General features: G+C 39.8%; 1 protein-coding gene across 2 annotated transcripts in view; it reads left to right on the top strand.

Moving 5' to 3' along the window:
* Positions 1 to 23,490, top strand: part of IQGAP2 (IQ motif containing GTPase activating protein 2) — a 119,291-nt gene that overhangs the window by 58,545 nt on the left and 37,256 nt on the right. The window contains exons 3-15 of one of the 2 annotated variants that reach the window (XM_028748003.2): positions 4,211 to 4,367; positions 5,710 to 5,787; positions 7,386 to 7,462; positions 13,550 to 13,617; positions 13,965 to 14,078; positions 16,237 to 16,415; positions 17,530 to 17,617; positions 18,101 to 18,264; positions 18,678 to 18,765; positions 20,885 to 21,048; positions 21,419 to 21,579; positions 21,866 to 21,990; positions 22,827 to 22,990. In XM_028748003.2, coding sequence (XP_028603836.2) covers positions 4,211 to 4,367; positions 5,710 to 5,787; positions 7,386 to 7,462; positions 13,550 to 13,617; positions 13,965 to 14,078; positions 16,237 to 16,415; positions 17,530 to 17,617; positions 18,101 to 18,264; positions 18,678 to 18,765; positions 20,885 to 21,048; positions 21,419 to 21,579; positions 21,866 to 21,990; positions 22,827 to 22,990 — 1,627 coding nt within the window. The remainder of the gene's footprint in view (positions 1 to 4,210; positions 4,368 to 5,709; positions 5,788 to 7,385; positions 7,463 to 13,549; positions 13,618 to 13,964; positions 14,079 to 16,236; positions 16,416 to 17,529; positions 17,618 to 18,100; positions 18,265 to 18,677; positions 18,766 to 20,884; positions 21,049 to 21,418; positions 21,580 to 21,865; positions 21,991 to 22,826; positions 22,991 to 23,490) is intronic. The other variant, XM_028748004.2, reaches the window with a different exon arrangement.

Below are 23,490 nucleotides of genomic sequence, written 5' to 3' on the forward strand. Positions count from 1 at the left end.
CCTGACTAATTGCAGCCTTGGAGCTGCAGAAGGGGGTGGGGATTTTCTTGGCAGTTGTGCAGTTGGCCCCTGCTCCTGGGGACCGATATTGGAAGAAAGAGTGTAAAAGTGATCTCTGATTATTATGACTGAGCTGAAAGGGAGTATGTTGGTTATCATGAATACAATTTGCATATGTGGAATAGCATTAAAGTGTGTGCCAATTCAAAATACATTGCCCTCACTCTGATTAGGCTTCATTTGCCCTAAGTATAGCCCAGGCATAGGCAAACTCGGTCCGCCAGATGTTTTGGGACTACAACTCCCATCATCCCTGACCACTGGTCCTGTTAGCTAGGGATGATGGGAGTTGTAGTCCCAAAACATCTGGAGGACCGAGTTTGCCTATGCCTGGTATAGCCGAATCGAGCTAAATTGCTGTCTGGAAAATCCTATATCTGGCTTGAAATCACTCTACAAAACAATGGCAGCAGACAGGGTTTTTTTTTGGGGGGGTGGAATAATGTTCCCCCTGCAACCACTTCTTCCTAACAGAAAATTGAAATGGGCAAACATTTCCTAATTTTTATCTCACTATTCCCCCCCTCCTGTCTGCTCCCTGCAGTAAATTAGGCTGTAATTGACAGCTTATACTGCAATTTATGCCAATTGTAATTGCTCTTGGGGATTAATTTTGACTTCCTGGTTCCAGAGCGCCACCTTCTACTTTGAGGCTTTAGACAGCTCTAGAGATAATTGGTTCATCTTGGATTCTCATGTGGCTAACTGCTAAATCTCTTCCAAAGCCGATTTCTTGTTTTGGGGTTTAGTTAGATATCGGTGCTTTCAGATTTCCTGCTTCATGACTGTTGCATTTCCTTTGGCACTTAGACTAACTTTCTTGTTTTGCATTGGTGTGGTCACTGGAGAATTTGAATGAGCCAGAGAATTTGGGGCTGACGTTTTTAATAGGACTTCTCTTACTTCCCCTTTAGGATCTGAAGCACAAACAGAGTATTGTGGGTGAAGTGACCCTGAGTAGCTTGCAAGCTTCAGTTAAATGCTTAATCACATTAGCTTTCCTTCTGAAAAGGTGTGTACAGCCTTGATGGATGCAGAGTTTAGTTTGGGACAAGGGTGTGAAATGTGGTCTTATACCTCCCATTTCATGATCTAGATAATTATAACAAAGAGTCATGCAGTACTTTAAAGACTAACAAATTTATTATGGCATAAGGCCCCATGTAGTACAGTATTCCATGAAAGGTTACGCCATATTCAATTTATTAATCTTTAGGTTACCGCAGGATTTTTAGTCGGTTGCAGCAAAACCAACAAATGTGGCTGCGACTCTGGAAAAATAAATTTATGTTCTAACATGTTGAAAATAATGTCTCAAGAATATTAAAATCTCATATATCAGTTATCATGGCTACAAATATGTCTCGTGTTCTCTAAAGTAAAGGTGTCTGTGCAATCATTTTGCTGGGAATAATGGCTTACTTGCTTGTTTTCAAGTAGGATCTGGGGCTCCCAACTTCATCTAAATGAATTTATTTATTATACATATTTAAGGTAGATTGTGGTCTCTGTGTACATGAAGATAATGCTTATTAGGAATTTGAGGACTCCAAAGTTGATCAAGCAGCCACTTGGAAACAGGTCATGTGAAGTACAGGAAAACAACACTTGTCATCTGAACCTACTTTTGTAATGGGATTAGCTGCAAAGCTATTACAGACAAATAGAGATAAGGGATCTGTTTAGCATTCTGCAGATATTATGCATATGCTCATGTTGCAGATGCAGTAGTTGTAGAAATGTTGGGGTTTGTGGCTTGACTTAGAGGCAAAATATAGAACCAGGCATCTGACAAGTGTATTTCTATCACTTGGTAATAAATGTGCAGTGCATCCATTTTAAACAAATGAGCCATAGTGCCAGCTGAAAAAATTCTGACAATGCTGACTATTAGAGCAATCTATTAACATGATGGACGCGGGTGGCGCTGTGGGTAAAAGCCTCAGTGCCTAGGGCTTGCCGATCGAAAGGTCGGCGGTTCGAATCCCCGCGGCGGGGTGCGCTCCCGTTGCTCGGTCCCAGCGCCTGCCAACCTAGCAGTTCGAAAGCACCCCCGGGTGCAAGTAGATAAATAGGGACCGCTTACAAGCGGGAAGGTAAACGGCGTTTCCGTGTGCTGCGCTGGCTCGCCAGATGCAGCTTTGTCACGCTGGCCACGTGACCCGGAAGTGTCTCCAGACATCGCTGGCCCCCGGCCTCTTGAGTGAGATGGGCGCACAACCCCAGAGTCTGGCAAGACTGGCTCGTACGGGCAGGGGTACCTTTACCTTACCTTTTTATTAACATGATAGTAGATGCTTTCTGAATACAACTGATGCACACCTTCACTTTAATAATTGCATTTAGCTCTTGTCGAGAGTGCTGCAACCAATTGAACTTAATAAAAACTAGTGAAGAAATTTGCACAACCCCTTAACAAGGTTGTGTGAGACGCTCCCATCTTTAACATGGGACGGGTTCAAGCATTGGGGACAGACTTTCAGGGAACCACAATTTTACAGTGGTTTGCTAGACTTGTCATTTTTGAATTTTGCATCTGTTTATCATTACTTCTTTACTATTACTGAAGAGGGCTAAGTAGCTTGATGCCAGCTAAGGTATTAGTCTAGAATGTGATGGTGGAGTGACAGGCACTAGTTTCCCCTACTAAAATTGAAAAAGTAGTGTTCAGTTTCCGCTTGTCCTTGTTTGCGTGTGTGCACATAAAGAATTGCATCCCAATAAATTGCATTATTTGGCCTAGATGTGTGTTTGGCTTTTGATAGGGACTAAAAGCAATTTAATATACTTGAGCCATGCAATAGATGTGAAACAGAAGTGCTGGACAGTTTTGCATCACCTGCAGTCCACCCTACAGCAGTGTGAACCTTATAGGTAAAACTGATGTTTCTAAAGCAACCATTTGTTCTGATAGAGGAACCCATCTCTTTTTTTGCAGGCAAGCAGTGAAAACAATTCTATCTTCCAAAATGGTCTGACTCCCGCCCCCCCCCCAGTCCTTCCTAATACTCTAGTTTGTGGCACAAGGCTAAATGTTGAATTAAGAGATGCTGAAATGTCAGAATAATTAAAAGATACAGTGTTTAGAGTGTTTATTGGAAGGGTGGTCAACCAGCATCCTTCATTATAAGTTCTGCCATATTATGGGTATGATGTCATAAATGAAGAACTGTTTTGCTGATATTTATAGTAGATAGAATTCTAAGAGCTGGTGACAGTCATGTTTGAATGGCTATGATTAAGTTTGCAGCACACAAAGTCCTGCTCCATCTGCCTTCTTTACAGCTGTGTATAAAAAAAGGAAAACTGTTCCGCAGAAAGAAAATTTCATTTTCACAGGTGTCGGGACATATTTAATCCCTCCCTGTTCCTCTTCTGCAAGATAAATTGTCATGTCTATTGTGTGTGTATTTTTCCATATTAATGAAATGTTATGACTTAAACACTCTGGAATATATCCATTCATTAAGCATAAACATTGGTGGCTGAACTGGCAAAGAGTAACCATTGCAATAGCTTTTGTGCTAGCATAATAGACTTTTATATTTGTAGGTGTTGATACATCTCATCCAGCGCTGTTTCTGGCGGAAATTGTCTAAGGTGATTAATTGTTTTGTAGCTTCCTGAGGAGTTTTCTGGAGAGTATGTGCCTCCATGAAACAATTTTCGTGTACTATGCAGTGTCCAGGAGTAAGTTTAAATGTTTCCCTGCTCCACCATACCCTGCTTTGCATAAAACTTTACTGGAAGAGTTCAGAAGTTGAAAATTTGCCAAATGTTGCAACTTTTTGGATGGTTCCTTATTGACCAGCTGTGGAATTTGGAGTTTTTTCTTATAGACCTACATGGCTACGCTAGTGGGTTGTTGTTTTTTTAAATAGAATAAGTTTACTTGGTATACATGAGATGCTGATATGATAAACATTTATTTCCCCCTTGTAAGGAACAAACTGTAACTAAAAAGATGCTGCTTACAAAGGATTAAAATAAAATAAACAAAACTCATCCTCAGTTAGTTGCATCTTGGCTAAACATTGGGGTTACGATACCTGTGGTTTAGTGTTGTGTTGAGTTGCATCATGAATATGACATATTTACCATATTAAAGCTACTGGTTAAAACTGGAATGTTTCATATTGCACATTTGCAGGTGGATGGAAGTCTGTCTTAATGAAGAACTGCCACCAACTACTGAACTGGAAGAAGGATTAAGGAATGGTGTTTACCTTGCCAAATTGGCAAAGTTTTTTGCACCTAAGCTAGTTTCTGACAAGAAGATCTATGATGTGGAACAAGCACGTTATAAGGTAAAGGGCATACTTACGATATGCTTCCTTCTTATAGTAGTTGAGCAGTTGCTTTGTCTGTCACAGTTTCCTCAGAATTATAGTACAGTGGTACCTCTGGTTAAGAAGAAGAAGAAGAAGAAGAAGAAGAAGAAGAAGAAGAAGAAGAAGAAGAAGAAGAAGAAGAAGAGTTTGGATTTGATATCCCGCCTTTCACTCCCTTTAAGGAGTCTCAAAGCGGCTAACAATCTCTTTTCCCTTCCTCCCCCACAACAAACACTCTGTAAGGTGAGTGGGGCTGAGAGACTTCAAAGAAGTGTGACTGGCCCAAGGTCACCCAGCAGCTGCATGTGGAGGAGCGGAGACGCGAACCCGGTTCCCCAGATTACGAGACTACCGCTCTACACCACTACACCACACTGGCTCTTAACCACTACACCACACTGGTTAAGAACTTAATTCGTTCTGGAGGTCCGTTCTTAATCTGAAACTGTTCTTAACCTGAAGCACCACTTTAGCTAATGGGGCCTCCCGCTGCCGCCGCGCCACCGTGGCATGATTTCTGTTCTCATCCTGAAGTAAAGTTCTTAACCCGAGGTACTACTTCCGGGTTAGCGGAGTCTATAACCTGAAGCGTTTGTAACCCGGGGTACCACTGTATAAGAGCATGACCCCTCAGAACAGCATCAGATCTGAGGGGGCCCTAAGGAAGGTGCCCTCCACCAACACTCTGGTTCCTCCCCCCACCCCCGATGTAGAGGGGGTGAGCTTACCACATAGAGGGGGTGAGCAGCTGCCATCTTCATTTCCCCAGAATTTCTGTGGGCCCTGATTTTCCTCAGTCTTTGTGCAGAAATAGTGGCAGAAGTACCAGGCAAGGCTGCAGCAACTTTTCTTCACTACACTGACCTGAGCACCACCACTGACCCTAAATTGATCTAGGCAAATCTATGTCTTGAAAAAACAACCCAGCATTCTGAACTATTAAATATATTTGTAGAATGTTAGGCTTTTACCTTGTGTTCAAATATTGAAAAAGAGAAAAATAGAGGCATGCCAGCCAGAAGTAAGCTTTCCATTCTCTTTCAACAAATAATATAGAGTCAGAAATTCTGTTTTGATTAACGCTACAACCCTCAAACAATTTTGAACAATGCTCTTGACTTCATGTTCAGCAGCATTACTCTAGAGTAAGTAGATTAAATATTTGTAGCTCACGCTGTCCTATAACAACTTTCTATAGATTGTCTTTTCACTGATTTTGACAGTGTTTCAAATTTCATGCGCAAGGAAGACTTGGACTAGATGTCATGTAATAGAAATAACAGATTAATCCTTTCTCTTCTCTTTCTCTTCTCATTAGAAATCAGGTCTTCATTTCCGACACACAGATAATACTGTGCAATGGTTAAGGGCAATGGAGTCCATCGGCCTGCCTAAAGTAAGCATTTGAACCTTGACTGTATGTTATGCCCAAATTTTAAGGTGTTTGCTAAAATAAAGACATATTCCAGGAGCATATCAATTAAAGTAGAGTGAAACTAAAGTTGGCACTTTGGGAATTATTAACTTGTAGAAAAACTGGGGGGTGGGGACATCTAAGTGAAGGAGGTGGAATTCTTGTGCTCCCCCTCTTTTGCCAAGGCAGCTGGTATCATGCAGAACATGAACAGGCTCGCTTACATTCCAGCTGGCTTCAGTAGGTGCTGTTGGGTCAAACAGCTCATATGAGCTTAGGAGACCTGGCATTAGGGATGGGAACAATGGATAAAGCCAGAGTCTCTAAAGAGGGAATTAACAGCACTTCCCAGTTCAAGTTTATCAACACAAGCTTAGCAAGCAAGCTCTGAGGACTTGTGATTTCATAATTTGTGTTTATAGCACATCTACAAAGATTCTCCACTTCCTTTCAAATCCATTGTCTCCCCACACACACTTTTTTGGGACTCCGTAAAGTCTTTTTCCGATCTCAGAGGCTCCTGACTTAGGCAACTGAATGTACAGTACTGTCAACAGCTTGCATTATTGCTTCATATCTCTGCCCCACCCCTGTGTGGCCCATGCAGGATATTTTGTTTGATGCCTTAAGAAACATACTGATATAAGGTGTGCTTTTCCTTCTGATGTTTCTGCATGGTTTTGGAATGGCAGTAGTGCTCATTTAGCCTTGCATCTGGCTGCAAATTGAGAGCCTGTGATGAAATGAATGTTACACAAGTCTTACACAAGTCTTAGAATATCAGAACTGGTAGGTCATATAGCAAAGCACCCAGTGTGGTGCATGAATAGCTAACAGGTGCTTTTCATTCAGGCTGCTTTTTCATAATTTCAAATAAAAAATCCTTAAGGAGCCTGACCCATTTCTGCACTACTTATTTTTGAATTTTTATTATTGATGCTGACCTGGACCTCAGTAAATTCAGGCTTGTCAGAGCTAGAGTTAGATGCAAGAACCAGAGTCGAGGAAGTTAACTCTTTATTCAAGGCATACAAGTCAGAAACAATTCCCAGTAGGTCTTGCCCCTATAAAGCAGTTGCGAGGACTGAAGATCCCTGCTATCCACGCCTTCTGAGGCTCCTTTACTGGATGTTTCCCAAGCAGTCTCAGACTGTGTCTGCCCATCTCTGTTCTGCTGTCCTTGTTTACCCTGTGCGTTCTTAGAGACCGGGGGAAGGGGAACTCGTCACAGCAGGAGAGGGAGATTCCCTGGATTCTTCAGCAGCTTCTTGACCTCCCTGCTCTGCTTCAGCCTCAGAGTCTGAACAGCTCTCTGTCATAGGTTCCTCCTGCTCACTAAACCCTGTTGTCCCTTCAGTATTCAGCACCTCCTCCCAATCTTCCCCCTCTGACCTCTCCTCAGTGTCCTACCACCAATCCTCAGACTCGGAGCCTTCAACTTCTGGGATTTCCTATGGGGGTTCCCCGGCTAGTGCTTCCCTCATCATTCATCTGTGTCAGGGACTGGCTGGATGTAAAATATGTTGTTATTGAAATAACTCTTAATGTTTTGGGGTGGGTGGGTCTTTTTTTCTCTTTAGATCTTCTATCCAGAAACCACAGATGTCTATGATAGGAAGAACATACCTCGAATGATATATTGCATCCATGCACTAAGGTAACCCAGATTTATGCTAACAATTTGTCTTAAGTTCTACATTTTTAAAATGCTTGCTATCTTTTTAGAAGTTTGCAGTGAAACCTTACTGGGTTTACAATGTTGAGAGTTTTACAGGTTTTGAAGGCAACATAGACATGGAAAAGTGATGGCATATTCCATAAGAGAAGTAAAACTTGTAAGAATCTCTGAAATGTATGTACACAACCTTCTATGAATACACTTTCATTAAAGAATGAGTGAAAAACAATTTTGAATTAGAAAAATAGAAATAGCATTTGAAAAGATAAAAGGATCACCACTCTGAGCTGTGTCTAACCTTTTTCTATTAAAAAAAAACAAATAAGAGAGGCTCTTTACCTTGGACACTGTTTGCGGTCTTTTCTACTTATTCTTCATTGTCCTGTTTTAATGTTTACTGTCATTTCAATATGGCTCTAAAGTCCACATACAACTTGTTACCTTAGACATTCAGGATGCAGAAGCAGAAAAATGCCTCATTCCTGTTTCTATAGAAGAGAGCTTTGCAAGTACCATGTGCAGTAGTTCTATTTAGGTTGGGGGACATTAATGTTTCAGCATTAATGTTTGAGTAACAAGCTCAGGGTAACAAACTTATTGAACTGTTCTACATCACATTGTGTTTTCTGAATGTGGAAATAGATTGGTAGCTCTGTTCTGCTAATGCATGCATCATGCCTTTTCTTATCTGCGCACAACAGCATCCTGTGCAGATTTCCTTGTATGCATGGCAGAGCAATGGATCCTGTAATGCATCTGTGGGGAAACTCCTGTGCACAGGCCTAACTAGCTGCCTCCATTTGGCCTGCAAGGCTGTCTTGGCCAAGTCACTCCCACCTATCTCATAGGATGTCAAGTGTAGGAAAGGTAAAGACACAGCAGAGCTAAAAAGCTTTATGCCTCTGCAAGCTCATCTGATTATCTGTGCTTCCAAAGCACTATGTCTTTGCCCATGTGGTTTGATTTCAAAGGCAAATTAGTCACCTGACATCATCGTCATGTTGGGTGACAGGTGAGGAGCCCCACCTACCTACCTGCCTATGGGGGGACGGAGGAGTTAAGATTCTGGCCTGCTAACCGGATCCACTTCTCCATCCCTGATCTGAGAGGCTGTATTGTCTTTAGGCATAATACCTAATCTGTGCAGTTAACATTCCGCAGAATACGGTTGTTCAGTCAGGGTGTCTCAACAGAAAATCACTTTGCTGCTTTTATAAGGCTATTAATGGCTATGAGCCATGACGGCTATGGTCTGTCTCCATGGTCAGAGGCAGTAATGCTTCTGAATACCAGTTGCTGGAAGCTGCAAGAGGGATGAGTGTACTCTTGTCCTGCTTTCAGCTTTTCCCACAGGCCACTGGGAGGGCACTGTGAGAACAGAATGCTTGGCGATGGGCCATTGGCCTGATCCTTCAATGCTCTTATGTTCGTGTGTTAGGAAGTATCTCTGTGTGATAATTATTTACAGGCCACAAATATTGGAAAGCAAGTGGTGTCCAGCCTTTAGAAACTCAAAAACCTAATTGTAACTTTTTCTAATTTTCTCCAGTAATGCCTCTAGCATCCCATTCTCAAGCAGAATGTTAATCTTCATATTTTCACTCTTGGCTCGCTATTATGGAAGCCTTCCCATTTTTTTACAATTTCAGAATTATAAAGGTGGCTTGGGGGTACATTATTTTAATGGCCTGATTTAAAAGAGAAAAGTAAATAGTGAACCTGTTTTCTTGAAAAGCACTGGAAATTCAATTTTGGATAAACTCTAAATGTTTTCTAGTTTTTGTTCATTGTCTTGCTTACTCATGTAAGCCATGGGGCTCCACACAATAAACAAATAAGAAGTATTTTTAAATGTTTCTTAAATGAAGGACCTTTTTACAATGCCAAACGAGTATTATATATATACAAGCTGTGAGGGTGATACTATTCTAAAGTGATGTTGTTAGTGTGTTTAGATTCGAGTTTGAAACTGTTTCCTGAAGTGGTCACACATGGGACTCTTAATGTTAAGTAGCTTATGAAGGAATGGTTTGCTGAGTTCCATTCCAATGATGTCACAATTGTTCAGATGTTCTGCTGAATACTGAACAGAGCAAAGCTTTCAGATGTTTATATCTGCTGGAGTACTGAAGATGGCTTAATCAATGGTTTGACTGCTATAATAAACATCTGCACAGAGCCTTTCACATTCAGCAGTGCATATCCCATATATTATATATATATATTAACTCTGTTGTGCAGTATTATGGCCTTTGGGGTTTTTACCTCGCCTAATTAGCTGTGCCTTGTTTAGGATGCAATCTGAGCCATCAAGTGCAGCAGAAAATGTGATTTAGCTTTATGATACTACCCTAATACTTGAAAGAAAGAAGTTTAAATATCAAAGGCACCCAGTCCCAGGTACATGTGCTTAGGTTCAGTTTGTTTAACGTGCAGTTTATGCAGTTGTGTAGGTAGCTGAATGTCAGTTGAATGAATGGACTTTCTCCTCAGGAAGATGATTGCATTTTGAAATCATGTGAAAACTCTTCAGTGTTGTCTGTTGTTGCTTGTTGCACATGTGAGGCGTCATTTGCTGTTACACTTACAAGGAGATGAATACGCAAGGCCCCAGTTTCTTCCAGATCTGGTTTCCTTGCCAACAGCTGAAATACTGGGCAATATCTTAATGCTATTCAAGCAGACTTCCACTTGTACAACAGGACTTCTCACTGCAGTTGTCTGCATTCCCCTCCCCCAACCTCTGGAGCAGATGGGGAGGGTATATGGTGAACTGCAGGTCCATTCCACTTGTGAGAAGTCCATCCCACTCACAGACATGCAGCATTGGATATTCCCCATTGTATTATTGCTAATAATAATATTAATAATAATAATAAACTTTTGTTTATATCCTGCCCTCCCCGGCTGAAGTTGGGCTCAGGGCGGCTAACATCAGATATGTAAACATTAGTACAAAATCAAACAATAATTAGATTACCTCCTAAAAACAGGTCAAAATCAAATTAAAGTCTAATTAGATGGCTTTCCGCAGGGTTAGAACAGTAGCTCATCGCTTCATATGTGAATTCCTGTAGCATTATGCTACTCTCCTACAGTGAATAAGAGAGTGACTTGCATTCAGATTTGAACATCTGATGCTACTATTTAATTATAATGTCATATAATGTGGAACTTAACAGGAAGCTCCTATCTTGACTGCCACAGTGCTCTGGTCTCAGAGTCTGATTTGGGGCTTTAAAATTTCAGCTGTGTTTTGTGCGACACCAAGATTTGTCCCTCCACCTCTCGCCTTCAGTTGTTTGGCATTGTTGCAGTGGCCCCTGTGGATACCTCTTAGCTCAGTAGTCCAGGCAAACTGGTTGCACTTCTCTAAATCTGCCTCTTGCTGGTCAATGAAAATCTTTAGAAGATGATGTTGTATTAAACTTTTCTGGCTTCAGTTGATAGCTTGTTTGTCTGTGGATTTTAAGTACTTCTTTGTCGTCGTCATATATAATGTAGAACACCTTTCATAATCAGAATTGAGTTGTTTGCCGAAAGCATACCATATATACTAGAGTCTAATATGCACCTTTTTTTTGCCAAATTATGCTGCAAAAAAATGGGTGTGCATTACATTTGATGACACATTAAAAAAGGTAAAGGTACCCCTGCCCGTACGGGCCAGTCTTGACAGACTCTGGGGTTGCGCGCCCATCTCACTCAAGAGGCTGGGGGCCAGAGCTGTCCGCAGACACTTCCGGGTCACGTGGCCAGCATGACAAGCTGCATCTGGCGAGCCAGCGCAGCACACGGAACGCCGTTTACCTTCCCGCTGGTAAGCGGTCCCTATCTATCTACTTGCACCCAGGGGTGCTTTTGAACTGCTAGGTTGGCAGGCGCTGGGACCGAGCAGCGGGAGCACACCCGCGGGGATTCGAACCGCCAACCTTTCGATCAGCAAGCCCTAGGCGCTGAGGCTTTTACCCACAGCGCCACCCGCGTCCCATGATGACACATTAGACTCAAATAAATACGATATTTTAGTCTTCCTTTCACATGTATACCCTGTGCACTGTACACTGAAATATATTTTCCCTTAAAATCCAAATGCCTTCTAATAGTTCTTTGTTCCATGTTCTTGACTTGTAATTAGATTTAATTTAATTCTTATTTCTATGGCTTCACAGATAATATTTGTTTTTTAAGCAGTTTGATTTTGCCCATACCAATTTTGGGTGTGTTCTTAAAATTCTCAGCTTAGGTACAGGTGTTTAAAAATGCTTGTTAGCACAACATCAAATACAGCAATCCATGTTAATAACTCCTCATATTAAACACCGAGGAAAGGAGCATGTTAAATACAGTTTCTTGGTGTAGTCATTATAACCTCAAAGCATTTGTAGTAATATTAAGATGAACATGTTCCTTGTAAACTTAAAAACAAAATTCTATTGCCATCTAGTGGTAAACAGTATTCTCACAAATGATCTCTGGGCAGTGGGGAATATGCCACACCAGGGAAATTTTAGTTGTCATGTCAAGGTATCATTGGTGTATTAGTGACCAGTTGTGTCAATGAAACATTGCATTAGTGCCAACTTGAAAACAGTTTGCAGGCTTCTTCTTAATCCTAAGAAGTTTAAATGGAGTTTTTACAGAAATCTTGGAACAACATCGAATAAAGGGAAATAGTTATTGAAGGTCTAATGCTGCTTTTAAAAAAATCTAAACCAAGTAGGGTAAGATGGGGATTTGTTGTCAGAAGAGGGCTGTGAAACTTAGGAAACTTGCCTATACCACTAGCTGCTAATTCTTTAGGTCTGATATCAGTTCTGGGAACTCTCACCCTTGGAAAAAAACTTTATTATTATAACATATTTTCAAGCCATTTGTTAAAATGTCAACTTTTACAAACTTCTAGCATTTTCCCCTGTTGCCTTTCTGACATCTAGCACCTAAAGTCTAAATCAAGTTCAGTGTGTGAGACTGTATTAGCTCACAGTCTTTTAATTCTTGCCTTTTGTTTGCTGAATCATGCTAGCCCAAGTTTTGAAATGTTAAGCTTCCCCAAGTGGGATCTCACCATTCTTTTTAGATCTAAAAAGTGCCCAGACCACTGATTATGCTGTCTAAATAGGTTTGAGCTGCTTTGACTATGACTTCTAATAACAACTTTGATTAGTCCCTTGTGTAATCTTAATAAATTCCCCAAATCCTTAACAGTTGTTAATTTCACATGGCAGGAAGACATGAATAAAGATGTGAATTTGTTCAGCTGTTGTCCAGATGGTTTCACTATACACATTTTGGAATGGTATTAATACAGACATTTCAAACAACGCTGAAACAAAAATAGGGGTTCTAGGATTGTCTTTGTGTATTTTTTTTACTTCCTTTCAGATATTTAAGAACATTTGAGTATTTAATGATAAGTAAGTTGATTTTAAAGATCTATTTAAGTTGATTTTAAACATATATTTAAGTGCTTGGGAAAACCCAAAATGTGTTTCTTTGATTACTAACCTAGTGTTTTATTCAGTATTTGCTTGAGGATGGGAATCCCAAAGTTGGCAAAAGTGTTACTTAAAATACTGTTTTCAGAGGAAAACAGGTTACATTTATTACAAAGGAGAATAGTCATGCCTGTTGTAACAGAAGCAACAGAGAGTCCTGTGGCATGAACTTTTGTAGGCTGAATGTACTTCATCAGATCCTAATACTAATAATAATGCTCATAATAAAATTGAACCGCTTTGAGTTCTTTTCTTACAACCAATCAGTATATAAATTTTATGAAATAAATTAGGGTTGCCATATTTCAAGAAGTAAAAATCCAGAGCTTTGTAGTTGAGGTTTTTTGGGGGGATATCAACCTCAAAGTTGTGATACTCAAACACACACTTTCTGGTTCTGTTGTCAAAAACCTGGACATTTTGCCAATTTTTTTCAAAATTCTGTCCCGGATGCTAATTTAGCCGTTTGAATCCCGGACATGTCCAGGAAATTCCAGACATGTGTCAACCCTAAATAAATAAAAAAAAGTCTTGTATATAACACATAATTTCCCTTTTTCTTTTGCAGCCTTTACCTGTTTAAACTAGGAGTTGCTCCACAGATCCAAGATTTGCTGGGGAAAGTAGACTTTACAGGTACTTTAATCTTTGAAAATATTTTATTGTATTCAAACCCCATGCTCTACTCCCCCAGCATTCTCCATGTTTTTATGCTAAAGTGGGTGTAGAGTAGCTATGTGAAAAATGTGCTTCTACTTTGTTAAAAGATGCTGGTTAACAAAATCCTTGTATTTATTTTCTCCCAGCCTGTGATTTTTCTCAGGCAGGAGGAAAAGGCTAAGCAGAATTGGAAGCATAATGATGTTAAAAGCCACAGCCCACCTTACCCCAGGCATTATTATTGTGTATGTTTTATCATCTAAGAAAGCCTAAGTTTCTAAGTTTGTTGATGCCTTCTCCCATTTTTCTCCCTTCGTAATTAGAGGAAGAAATCAATAACATGCGGAAGGAATTGGAGAAATATGGTATACAGATGCCGTCATTTAGTAAAATTGGAGGCATCCTGGCCAGTGAGCTTTCAGTGGATGAAGCTGCGTGTAAGTGACCCCTAATCAAAGTGTTATGTAAGAACATGCTGACATATAATCTCAGATATGGTAACATGTTTTAAAGTTGCTTTAACTTCAGATATCATTTGGAAACTAATTAGTAAAGAAATCTTTTTTAAAACAAATTCTATGGTGTAAGGTATTTTAAAATCAATTCCTCTTGCCTTGTACTTTAAAGAAAAAAATACAGTATTGAGTACACAGACATCTTTCATGTAGTGAAGGCGTTGCCTAGTTTGTTCCTATTGTTAGCAGGGGATGGAAAGGTTTTTAACCTTGACCTCCTCTGTCCTGATCCAAATCAAGGTGGGGTGGTGAATGGTTCTCTGATTTGGATCAAGGCTCTCTGATTTGGATCAAGAGAATTGCTGGAGGCAAAGGGTTAAAACACACACACACAGAGAGAGGGGGGGGGGGTTAGGAGCATAATCCAGTTCACTGGGCCCCACACTGTCAGTTTGTGATTAAAAACAAACTATCCATGTAAGAGTTTAGATACATAGCAAATACATACAGCCCCTTCTGCAAGTCCAAGGGCCAGTTAAAAACCCTTCTAGGAATCAATATTTGTAAAGACGAGGCATTTATGGACAGCTCGTCTGAATTGGCGATTGGCCTGCTACAGCTTCAAATGGCCAATTTGACTTCATAATGCTGAAAATAACTTTTATGCCCTCTAAAATAAGTTAGCACTACGTTTTTATTTTGCAAGTTTGTTGTCCTTATATTTTATTTTTTAAATTATGTTAGTCTCTAAGTGTGGGGTGGGGAACCAGTAGCCCACTAGATGTTGGACCTACCTTCCATCAGCCCAAACCAGCATGGCCCAGTGACCAAAGGTCATGGCAGTTGTAGGTCAACTTCATCTGAAGGGCTACAAGTTTCCATCCCTGCACTAGACAGACATGTATGAATCTGTTCTGGTGTTGGATTGGTGTGTATTTCCGCTAACATAATCTTTAGATCTTCAGCTGCAGCCAGGTGGCTAACTGTGGCTACAGATGTTGCTGGGATGCAACTCTCATCATCCCTGACCAGTTGCCTATGCTGCCTAAACCTTATGGAAGTTGAAAAACAACATCTGGAGAACTGTGCCTATTTAGTAGATTCTTGTACACTGAGACAGCAGTCCTATATATAATTAGATATACTCCAGAGTAGATAAGTGTAGGATTGTATTTTGGCCAGAATCCAAAGTAGATTTAAGCTATGTGTACATGTTATCATTCAGTGCGGTTTTGAAGCTGTGTGCAGATGACGTTAGCCATAACCCATATCTGTCCTGGAGTATCTTGAGAAATACTGCTGTTTTATTTGTTTTCCCTCAAACCAGCTTCCAGCTGTTTTGAAAACTTCACATTTAAAGTGGGGTGTGTACATTGCGACAGCCTTTGTGTGTGCATTTGCAGATGACAGCTTCATGAATGGGAGTTGGGGAGGCGGTTTCAGGTATGGGGAAACCAGCAGGTAATGTGCAGGGGTGAAAAGATCCCCCTGCACTCTTTCTGGTGTGAGCAGCAACATACAAATGCAAGTTCACAACTTCACTGTGTTTTAAGCCACTAATGTGTACGTAGCCTTAGTTGAAGGTATGCTAAATTGAAATTAAGGATGTTGCCAATAAAAGAGCACTGGTTTTTACAGTGCTTTACTTTCTGCTCAGTGGCTCTATTGTAGAAAGCTGTACCATGTATATTTGCAGTTGTACGTAGGTGTGTAAAAAAAAAGTGATAATGACAAAGCTTTTAAAAAAACATTTAATGATGATTCATTCTAATTGCCTGGGGTCACCAATGTGACTCTCTTGGATGCTACAGTGCTCTATGGCTCCATGCCTCTAATAATCTTTATTTATTTATAAGTGAGGTTATTTGGCAGAAGCTATCTGGTTTGCTAGCTCTTTGGGGGGGGGGTGTTGTACCTATAGGTGTTTTGCCTGCAAGGGGTCTTCTTAGTATCACCAGTTTTCCTCTGATGAAATGGATATTTTGTGAAGCCATGTCAATTTCATCAGAGGAATTCCAGATGTGCCCTTGGCTTAAAAGCATTGTGGATTCCTGAAGATTAGGCAAACTCAAATTTAATTTTAATTTTAATTCTGTCAATCATTTCCTATTTTTAAATGCTGGACTCTTATTCTTTTCAGTGCATGCTGCAGTAATTGCAATTAATGAAGCTATTGAGAAAGGAGTAGCAGATCAAACTATCAAAACACTGAAAAATCCCAATGCTATGTTAGTTAACGTGGACGATAATCTTGCCCATGCGTATCAGAAGGAACTATCAGAAGCTAAAAAGAGAAAAGAAGAGAATGCAAGACTGAAGGTACTCTAATGGAATATTCTCGTACTCTTTTAAAACTGGATATGAATTCAATTTCAGTTAGTTTTATTTACATAAAATAGCATGGTGCATGATTAAGCACCAATACTCCACAAATCAAACCAAATAACACACAATGGCAGATACCTAGAAGTTACTCATGGCCCTGTAATAATGAGTTGTGTATGTTCCATCTGCTCATGACAATCTAGGAAATACAATATTTATTTGGACCCTCCGTGATTGACAGAACATCATTTCAGAATATGTGTCAAAATGTTCTGGTTCTAAAAACCAATATATAAGCCACGTAGAATGCAGAGTTTTATTATACTTGTTTCAATGAAATGTGAGTTACTACGGAACAGTTAAAGTACCCTTATGCATTTATATGACAGTACTAAAACTCCAGGCTTGTAAAACCTTGCAGTGACAAATTGGCTTGTTACTAGCAAAGCATTTGTTCATGCAGTGCTCCTCTTCAATTCATGTCATCTTGTGACAATAGTGCCATTGAAATTCCTAACAAATGAAGGTTAATAAACATTGAGAATGCAAGAGGGGGAATGGTTGAGTGACCTTTTGAGGTCATATCCAGGTCATTAGGAAGTAATTAGACATGGATGACTTTGGAATAGAATTCCTGGTTCTGGCAAGGGAGCTGGACTGTGACTCATGTTTCTCCTTCTCCTTCAGTTTATTTAAGCATCTAGAGCCTGGAATTTAAAAAAGAAACAGTTGTGCCAAGTTTGGGGTGATGCATTCTTCCTCCTTAGGTCTTTGTTCAACCCACATACAATTCCTACTCGCATTCTGAGTGACTACTGTTTATAAACAATTGGTGGGTAAGCATACTAAAGCCTGTAAATTGTTAGAAAGTAAAGGCATACTCATTTTTCTCATGTTGGTGATATTGCTATATTTTAAAGAGGGATTTCTAATTTAGCTGCCTTTGCATAGTTTCATTTTGTATCAGTAATGGCCCTTACAAGTCCCCCAACCCACACCGAAATTTACTTTCCATTGTGAAATTTCTGTGTGTTTACACAAACACTACCCACTGTGAAATCAGGAGTGGACATTGTCCTTTGTTCAGTAACGGTATTGTTGCTTTCAGAATGGCTCAATTTTGGAGGAGGAAAGAGATGTGTATGAAGAGTTGCTAACACAAGCTGAGATACAGGGAAACATCAATAAGGTCAACAGTGAGTAATCTTCCCAGAGTCCCAAAACTTTAAGAGTTGTGTATTTGGCTTTTATTCCAGTGGGAAATATCAGAATATTTAATTTTATTTCACAGCTCCTTTCATTTTTAAACCTTACATATATTAGTGCATCTGCAGTAATATGCAAGTCTCTGGAACGCGGCTTGCTATTGTATTACAAACTTGAGTGAGGATACTCTTCCTTGGCCTTTGCATTCTTAATAACAGCATACTTGATAATTGATGCATAACTACTTTTATCTGCTTTTCTCTCTCTTCTGCTAGCTGCAAAATACTGTAAATTTTGACCCCCTCTTACAAGCTGCATTTTAGCCCCGGGTCCTTAGAATTAAGAAAGTTTTAGTTCTGAAGTGTCCGGCACACTTTGATGTGTGTTTCATTGGGAAATGGTGTGAGTGAGGGCTTTGAGAATGAAACTCATTCAAAATATTCTGCTGTCTGTAAGCATTGTTTTCCTTTCAGTTCACGTGGCTTTAACCCAAGTGAACAAGGCTATTGACAGGCAAGATGAAGGGGCACTGATGGCAGGCTTGACGAACTCTGCACTGAGCCTGCTTGAAGTTCTGCCGCAAAATTCCTCATGGTATCTAGCACAGTTAATTGACTCTAAAGAGCAGAGGATGCAGGTAACTGAATGTAACACCTAAGTGTGACACCTGAGTTTGCCTTAACCTCTTTAATTTTAAAATACGATTTCAACATTATCTGTGGCTCTCTTATGAATAGCAGAGAGAAGCTTTCAAATACACACACGCTCACACAAACACACAATGGCAATGCACCATGTGCTTTTTCAGCTATAACAGGGGGGGAAATCAATCTTAATTTGAAAAAACAACAAGTCTTTGGAAGCCCACAGAGCTGACTTTTCTAATAAATACTTGTGAACTGTTGCTTAATGAAAGCACTTGGAGGAGGTAAAACTTCCCATTCCATAGAAAACTAACACACCAGTTCAAAATGAGTCATTGTACAGATTACTCATTTTTCTTTTGATTTAGAAATATATAATGAAAATCTTTTTTCCCCAATACGTTAGATAGCGGGGGTTCCAATTATGTTCGACAAAAGTGAGATACAGAACGAAGTTAGTGTTGCCAATGAGGAAGCAGACTTTCGTAAATTTAGTGAGTAAATTGTTATTAATTTTCTCTTGTATCTTCATCACATGGTTAACCTTAAGGCTGGACAACTGCAGCAATTACTAGAATCATGGTTTCTTCAAGGTTTATTTTGTCACTTGTTTGGAGGTGTCAGCATTACTGAGTCATTAATATTCTCTTCTAAGATGGCATTCTTACTCTTGTCACAGTTATTCAGTCAATGTATTAAGTACACTGTCTGGTCTTTCGAATGGAGGTTGCTTATGCCCGGCTCACATATTTTGTATGCACGAACAAGAATTTTAAAACCTCACACACTCACAATTGGTTCTTAAGTTAAGGGGGTTCTAAATTTGCAGGTGCATGTCTATCTGTTGCTTTTCTTGTATTCCTGAAGTTTTAGAATTCTCCTTCATCTTTGGGAGTATTAAGCTTGAAATTCACTTTCATCTCATGCTTGCTGTGGCTTAAGTCTTCTTTTTGCTCTGTATCATTTCATTTTAATTCAACAGACTAATCGTCCTTTGCTTGCTATGCATTCACAGAAAATGGGACAGTGCATTTTTTATTTCAGTTGGGATATGTATAGGGATCTCTGTTTGGGGTTTCTTCCAACTTGGGCAATTTTTTTAAGTGTATTGCTTCACTATGTGGAGTACTTCCATTCTTCATAAAGTGTTCATTCAAAAGGTAATTATTCTATTAATTGAATATAGGGGATAATTCTATATAATCTAGCTGGGCACATGATGTCTTCTAATGCCTTGTTGTCCATTTTGATAAGGGAGTGAACTCATAAAGTCTTGACCTCTATCATCTTCCAATGTTAACTATGGGACCTGGTCTAAGCCTTGTAAAATCAAAAATATGTTGTGTAAGTGAGCAGAGTCTTTATACCATTTTAGGTTAGTTATCACTATACCCCCTTCTTTCTTGAGGTAGCCAATGCCTCTTGTTTGCATGAATACAGTTTAGTAGATTATTAACATGAAAGAGATGGGTATGGGTAATTAAAACTCTGAATAAGTAAAGAAGGCACAGTAATATCACCATACTTGTTATAGAAACTCTGCCCAACTTTAAGAATGTTAGTTTTGACTAATTCTTGAGCTTAGTTGTTAAATCTTTTATCAAGGTAGTAAAGTTCAATTATTCTAGTTTAGATAGATTCTTGGGTATATTTACTTCCAGGTATTTACAACAGGCATTACAGAGTTCCAGACCAGTCATTATGTGCCATTGTAGCTGCAGGTTTGGCAAGGCGTACATACACAACAGCTCGGATTTGGCGAAGTTAACACCGAACCCAGATATCTTGCCGATAGATAATTCTTGCCCCAAATAATTCAAAACCTTTTACACAACCCTTGAAAAATGCCGGGGAAAATAAAAATGCTGGAACCTGGTGCTGAAAACATGTCCTGTTGGCATCAATTGTACCTTCTTGGGAAAATATTGAAGAGTTGGGAAGTTATGCATATGTCATGTACTTCATTGCAGTATTAGACTTACTGCTGTCCATTAGACTTAAGGGCAGGAGCCCTGTTCCAGCCTATCCTTGTGTGCATGGGAAAGCCTGTACACAGGTAGAACCTCAGCCTCTAAATTGCTTTCCATTTTCTTTCAACAACAGGCATGTGTACATAGGTGCATCTGAACAGTTTTGTAGTATCAGGGATTTCTAGTCTGGCCTTAATACCTGGCAAAATCATAATAAGATTTTCTTTTCTTTCATTTGAAAGAAAGGTGGAAAGAAATATGTCTCGGTTCAGTGTGGGCACATCTCCCCTTGCTTTGTAATCATATCTGCCCATTCACTCAAAGTGCTGTGCTTTTACCAGTCACTGTAACCTTTTTTAAATTAACACCCCCCAAAAAAGTAATTCAAACAAGGCATGTAAATTAAATATCAAGCATAAATTAAACATTTGCACTATTCTGAGCACACTTTCTTTGCAGGTTTTTTTCTCCTCAGTAACTTGACATTTCTACTCGTGGTCTGGAGTGAAGTTCCCCTTGAGTTGCAAAACTGGTCTGAGCAGGGTTTCTTGGGCAGTGGTATCCCTAGGAATATAAGGTACACAGTATTAAACAAAGCAGATGTGTGGGGACTTCTGATGTCATTTTCTCCTCTTGCCCCTAGAACTTATAGCAGTTGACAGTATCAACGCTGCAATTCGTAACTGTGACCCCAGTAAGACAATTGCTGCTCTAATGAAACCCGAGGCTCAGTTGTGCGATGTTTACCCATCTGCTGCTAATGTCTATCAGACTGAACTCTTCAATCTTCAGCAACAGAATGCTGCGGTAAGACGGAATCAGTTTATTGTGTACTTTAATATCTTAATAGGAAAAGGGAAGTAGAAGGGGAAGAACGGAAGGAGAGAATGGCAAAAGCAAAGAAGAAAAAGAAAGCAGTAGTGCATGGAACATGGCTGGCAAAGCATTGGTTTTCCTTAGTGTCTTATTGATGCAGATCAATAAAATTCTCTCATGACTTAATGTGACTGAGTTACAATGAGGTCATGTGCTAGTTAATCCTTCCCACAACAGTTACTTAAGAGCAGACTTTTCTAACCTTTCGGAAACCTTAAAAAACCGAATTTAAGCTATAGGTCCTTTTTAACTTGTTGCTAGCTGCTTTATTTCTATGCTGATCAGAATATATTATTTTCAGAAATACTTGGCTCATGATGAACTATCTATTGCTGTTGAAATGCTATCAGCGGTGGTGCTGCTAAACCAGGCTTTGGAAAGCAAGGATGTAGCGGCAGCAAAGACTCATCTCAGCAACCCATGTGTTGGCTTTAATAACCTGGAAGAAGAGAACTTGCAGCGGTAAAAGCTTCCATTCTAGACAGGGCTGCTTTCATATTACTGAATGCTTACTGGGCAGGAAATTACAGGAATGCTAGCTGATTGCAAACTGCTGCATGTATGTGTGAGGAGAGGTGCATGTTCTGTGTGCTTCCACCTGTTGATAGGTATGTAAAACTATGTAGTCAGCTAGAGTAGTCTTTTAACTATAGTAAAGCATATATATAGCATTAGGCCCAGAACAACTTGTACAATGCATAAGATTTTAATTGCATATTGTGATAAGATTCTAATTCTCTTCCGACAGTTATGCTGATACCTTGATGTCTATTAAATTAGAAGCGTCATCTCAAGGACAAGAATATTTAAGCTGGAATGATATTCAGAATGCAATTGATATGGTTAATTCACAAATTCAAGAAGAAAATGACAGTAAGTGTTTTGTTGTTCCCTCTAGGTTTGGCCTACAAATTTAATCCAGTGCAGTTTAGTAGTGGTTATCTATCTATCACCTCTTTCTTGAATGACATTCATTCATTCATTCCACCATTTCAAAACAATTCTGGGTTGCTGAGAGATGCCTAACTTTCAGCACGGTTGATCAACAAAGAGTTGACCACTAGAGATTTTTCAGTTTAAGGCTTTCGGAGTAACCCACATTAACCACTGACATCAGAAACATCTATCTTCACTCCTCCTCCCAAGCCTCTTTGGATAACTGCACTTCAAGGAACAGACAGATTGCATGAGATTAGAGGGCAAGCATGACTTCCATATACCCAAAAAGAAATTGTACCAGACTAGGAGCACTTCCAATGGGATTTAATGGGTCTCTTTCTCTTAATCAACAACAGCCTATACTATTCCTTTACAAAGGCCTTGAACATCTATGCTGACCAGTGGCTATATGAACTACAGTTGTATCCAATGCCTCTGTGCAGCCTCAGTGTGCCTAGTCTGTTACCAAGGCTATTACCAAGTTGCAGAAGTCAGATGGTTAATAGAATGCTCTGTGAACGTATGGAGAAACAGGGGGCTCTAACTGGCCTTCCTCAATGTAGGCTACCCATCTCTACGCCTACATATACTGCTACCCAGCAGCATAGGAAAAGCTGCTTCAGCATGCTCAGCTAGTTGCCAGTTGCTTTTTTCAACAGGTTGTTCTGAAACATAAGGGTTTTCAGAAAATCATGTTAAAAGCCAAATCCTTTTGTATGATCTTAGTTGTTGCAAATTTTTATGCACACTTTTCATTTGTTCTTGTGTAGGGATTGTAGCAATTGGACACATCAATGAAGCCATTGATCAGGGAGATCCTACAAAAACAGTAGAAGCACTGCTACTCCCTACAGCAAAACTTCATGGTGTGAAAGAAGCAAATGCACAGCATTACCAGGATGTTCTGAAGAATGCAAAAACCCTCAAATGCCAGGTAGTTTTTACTCCAAAGTCTTTCATATTTTGCAAATGTCAAAGCTTCCTGTAATTCCTGGCAGAGAGAGCTCAAGGAGTACCCAAACTGTCAATGTGTTCATTCAGAGGGTGTGGAACCCTGTTCAAAATAAGGCACCAACTAATGACACCTCCATTTTGGACTTCATCCACTTATTTTGCATTACCTGAATAAGAAATTAAGTTTTGGGCCTCAGTAACTGAAACTCAGCCATCAATGCTGAATCAGTTGAGTCTGTGGGCCACCTTCATAAACTGCCCTCCAATTGTTGCAACCATAACAGTGAATTTTAGACGCTTTTGAGTGCCTTCAGATCTCCCTTCACATCCCCAGGTGGGCTAGCTTGTGACAGGCAGGCTCTAAAGAACTTGCCAGGCATTACTGTGAGATGCAATGAAGGTGGAAAATAGTTCATTCTTCATGATCTTCACTTGCAGAGATTAGGTTTAATAACATTCTCTTATTCATGTTCTGTCTGG

Source organism: Podarcis muralis, chromosome 11, assembly GCF_964188315.1.
Source record: "Podarcis muralis chromosome 11, rPodMur119.hap1.1, whole genome shotgun sequence".
NCBI lineage: Eukaryota > Metazoa > Chordata > Lepidosauria > Squamata > Lacertidae > Podarcis > Podarcis muralis.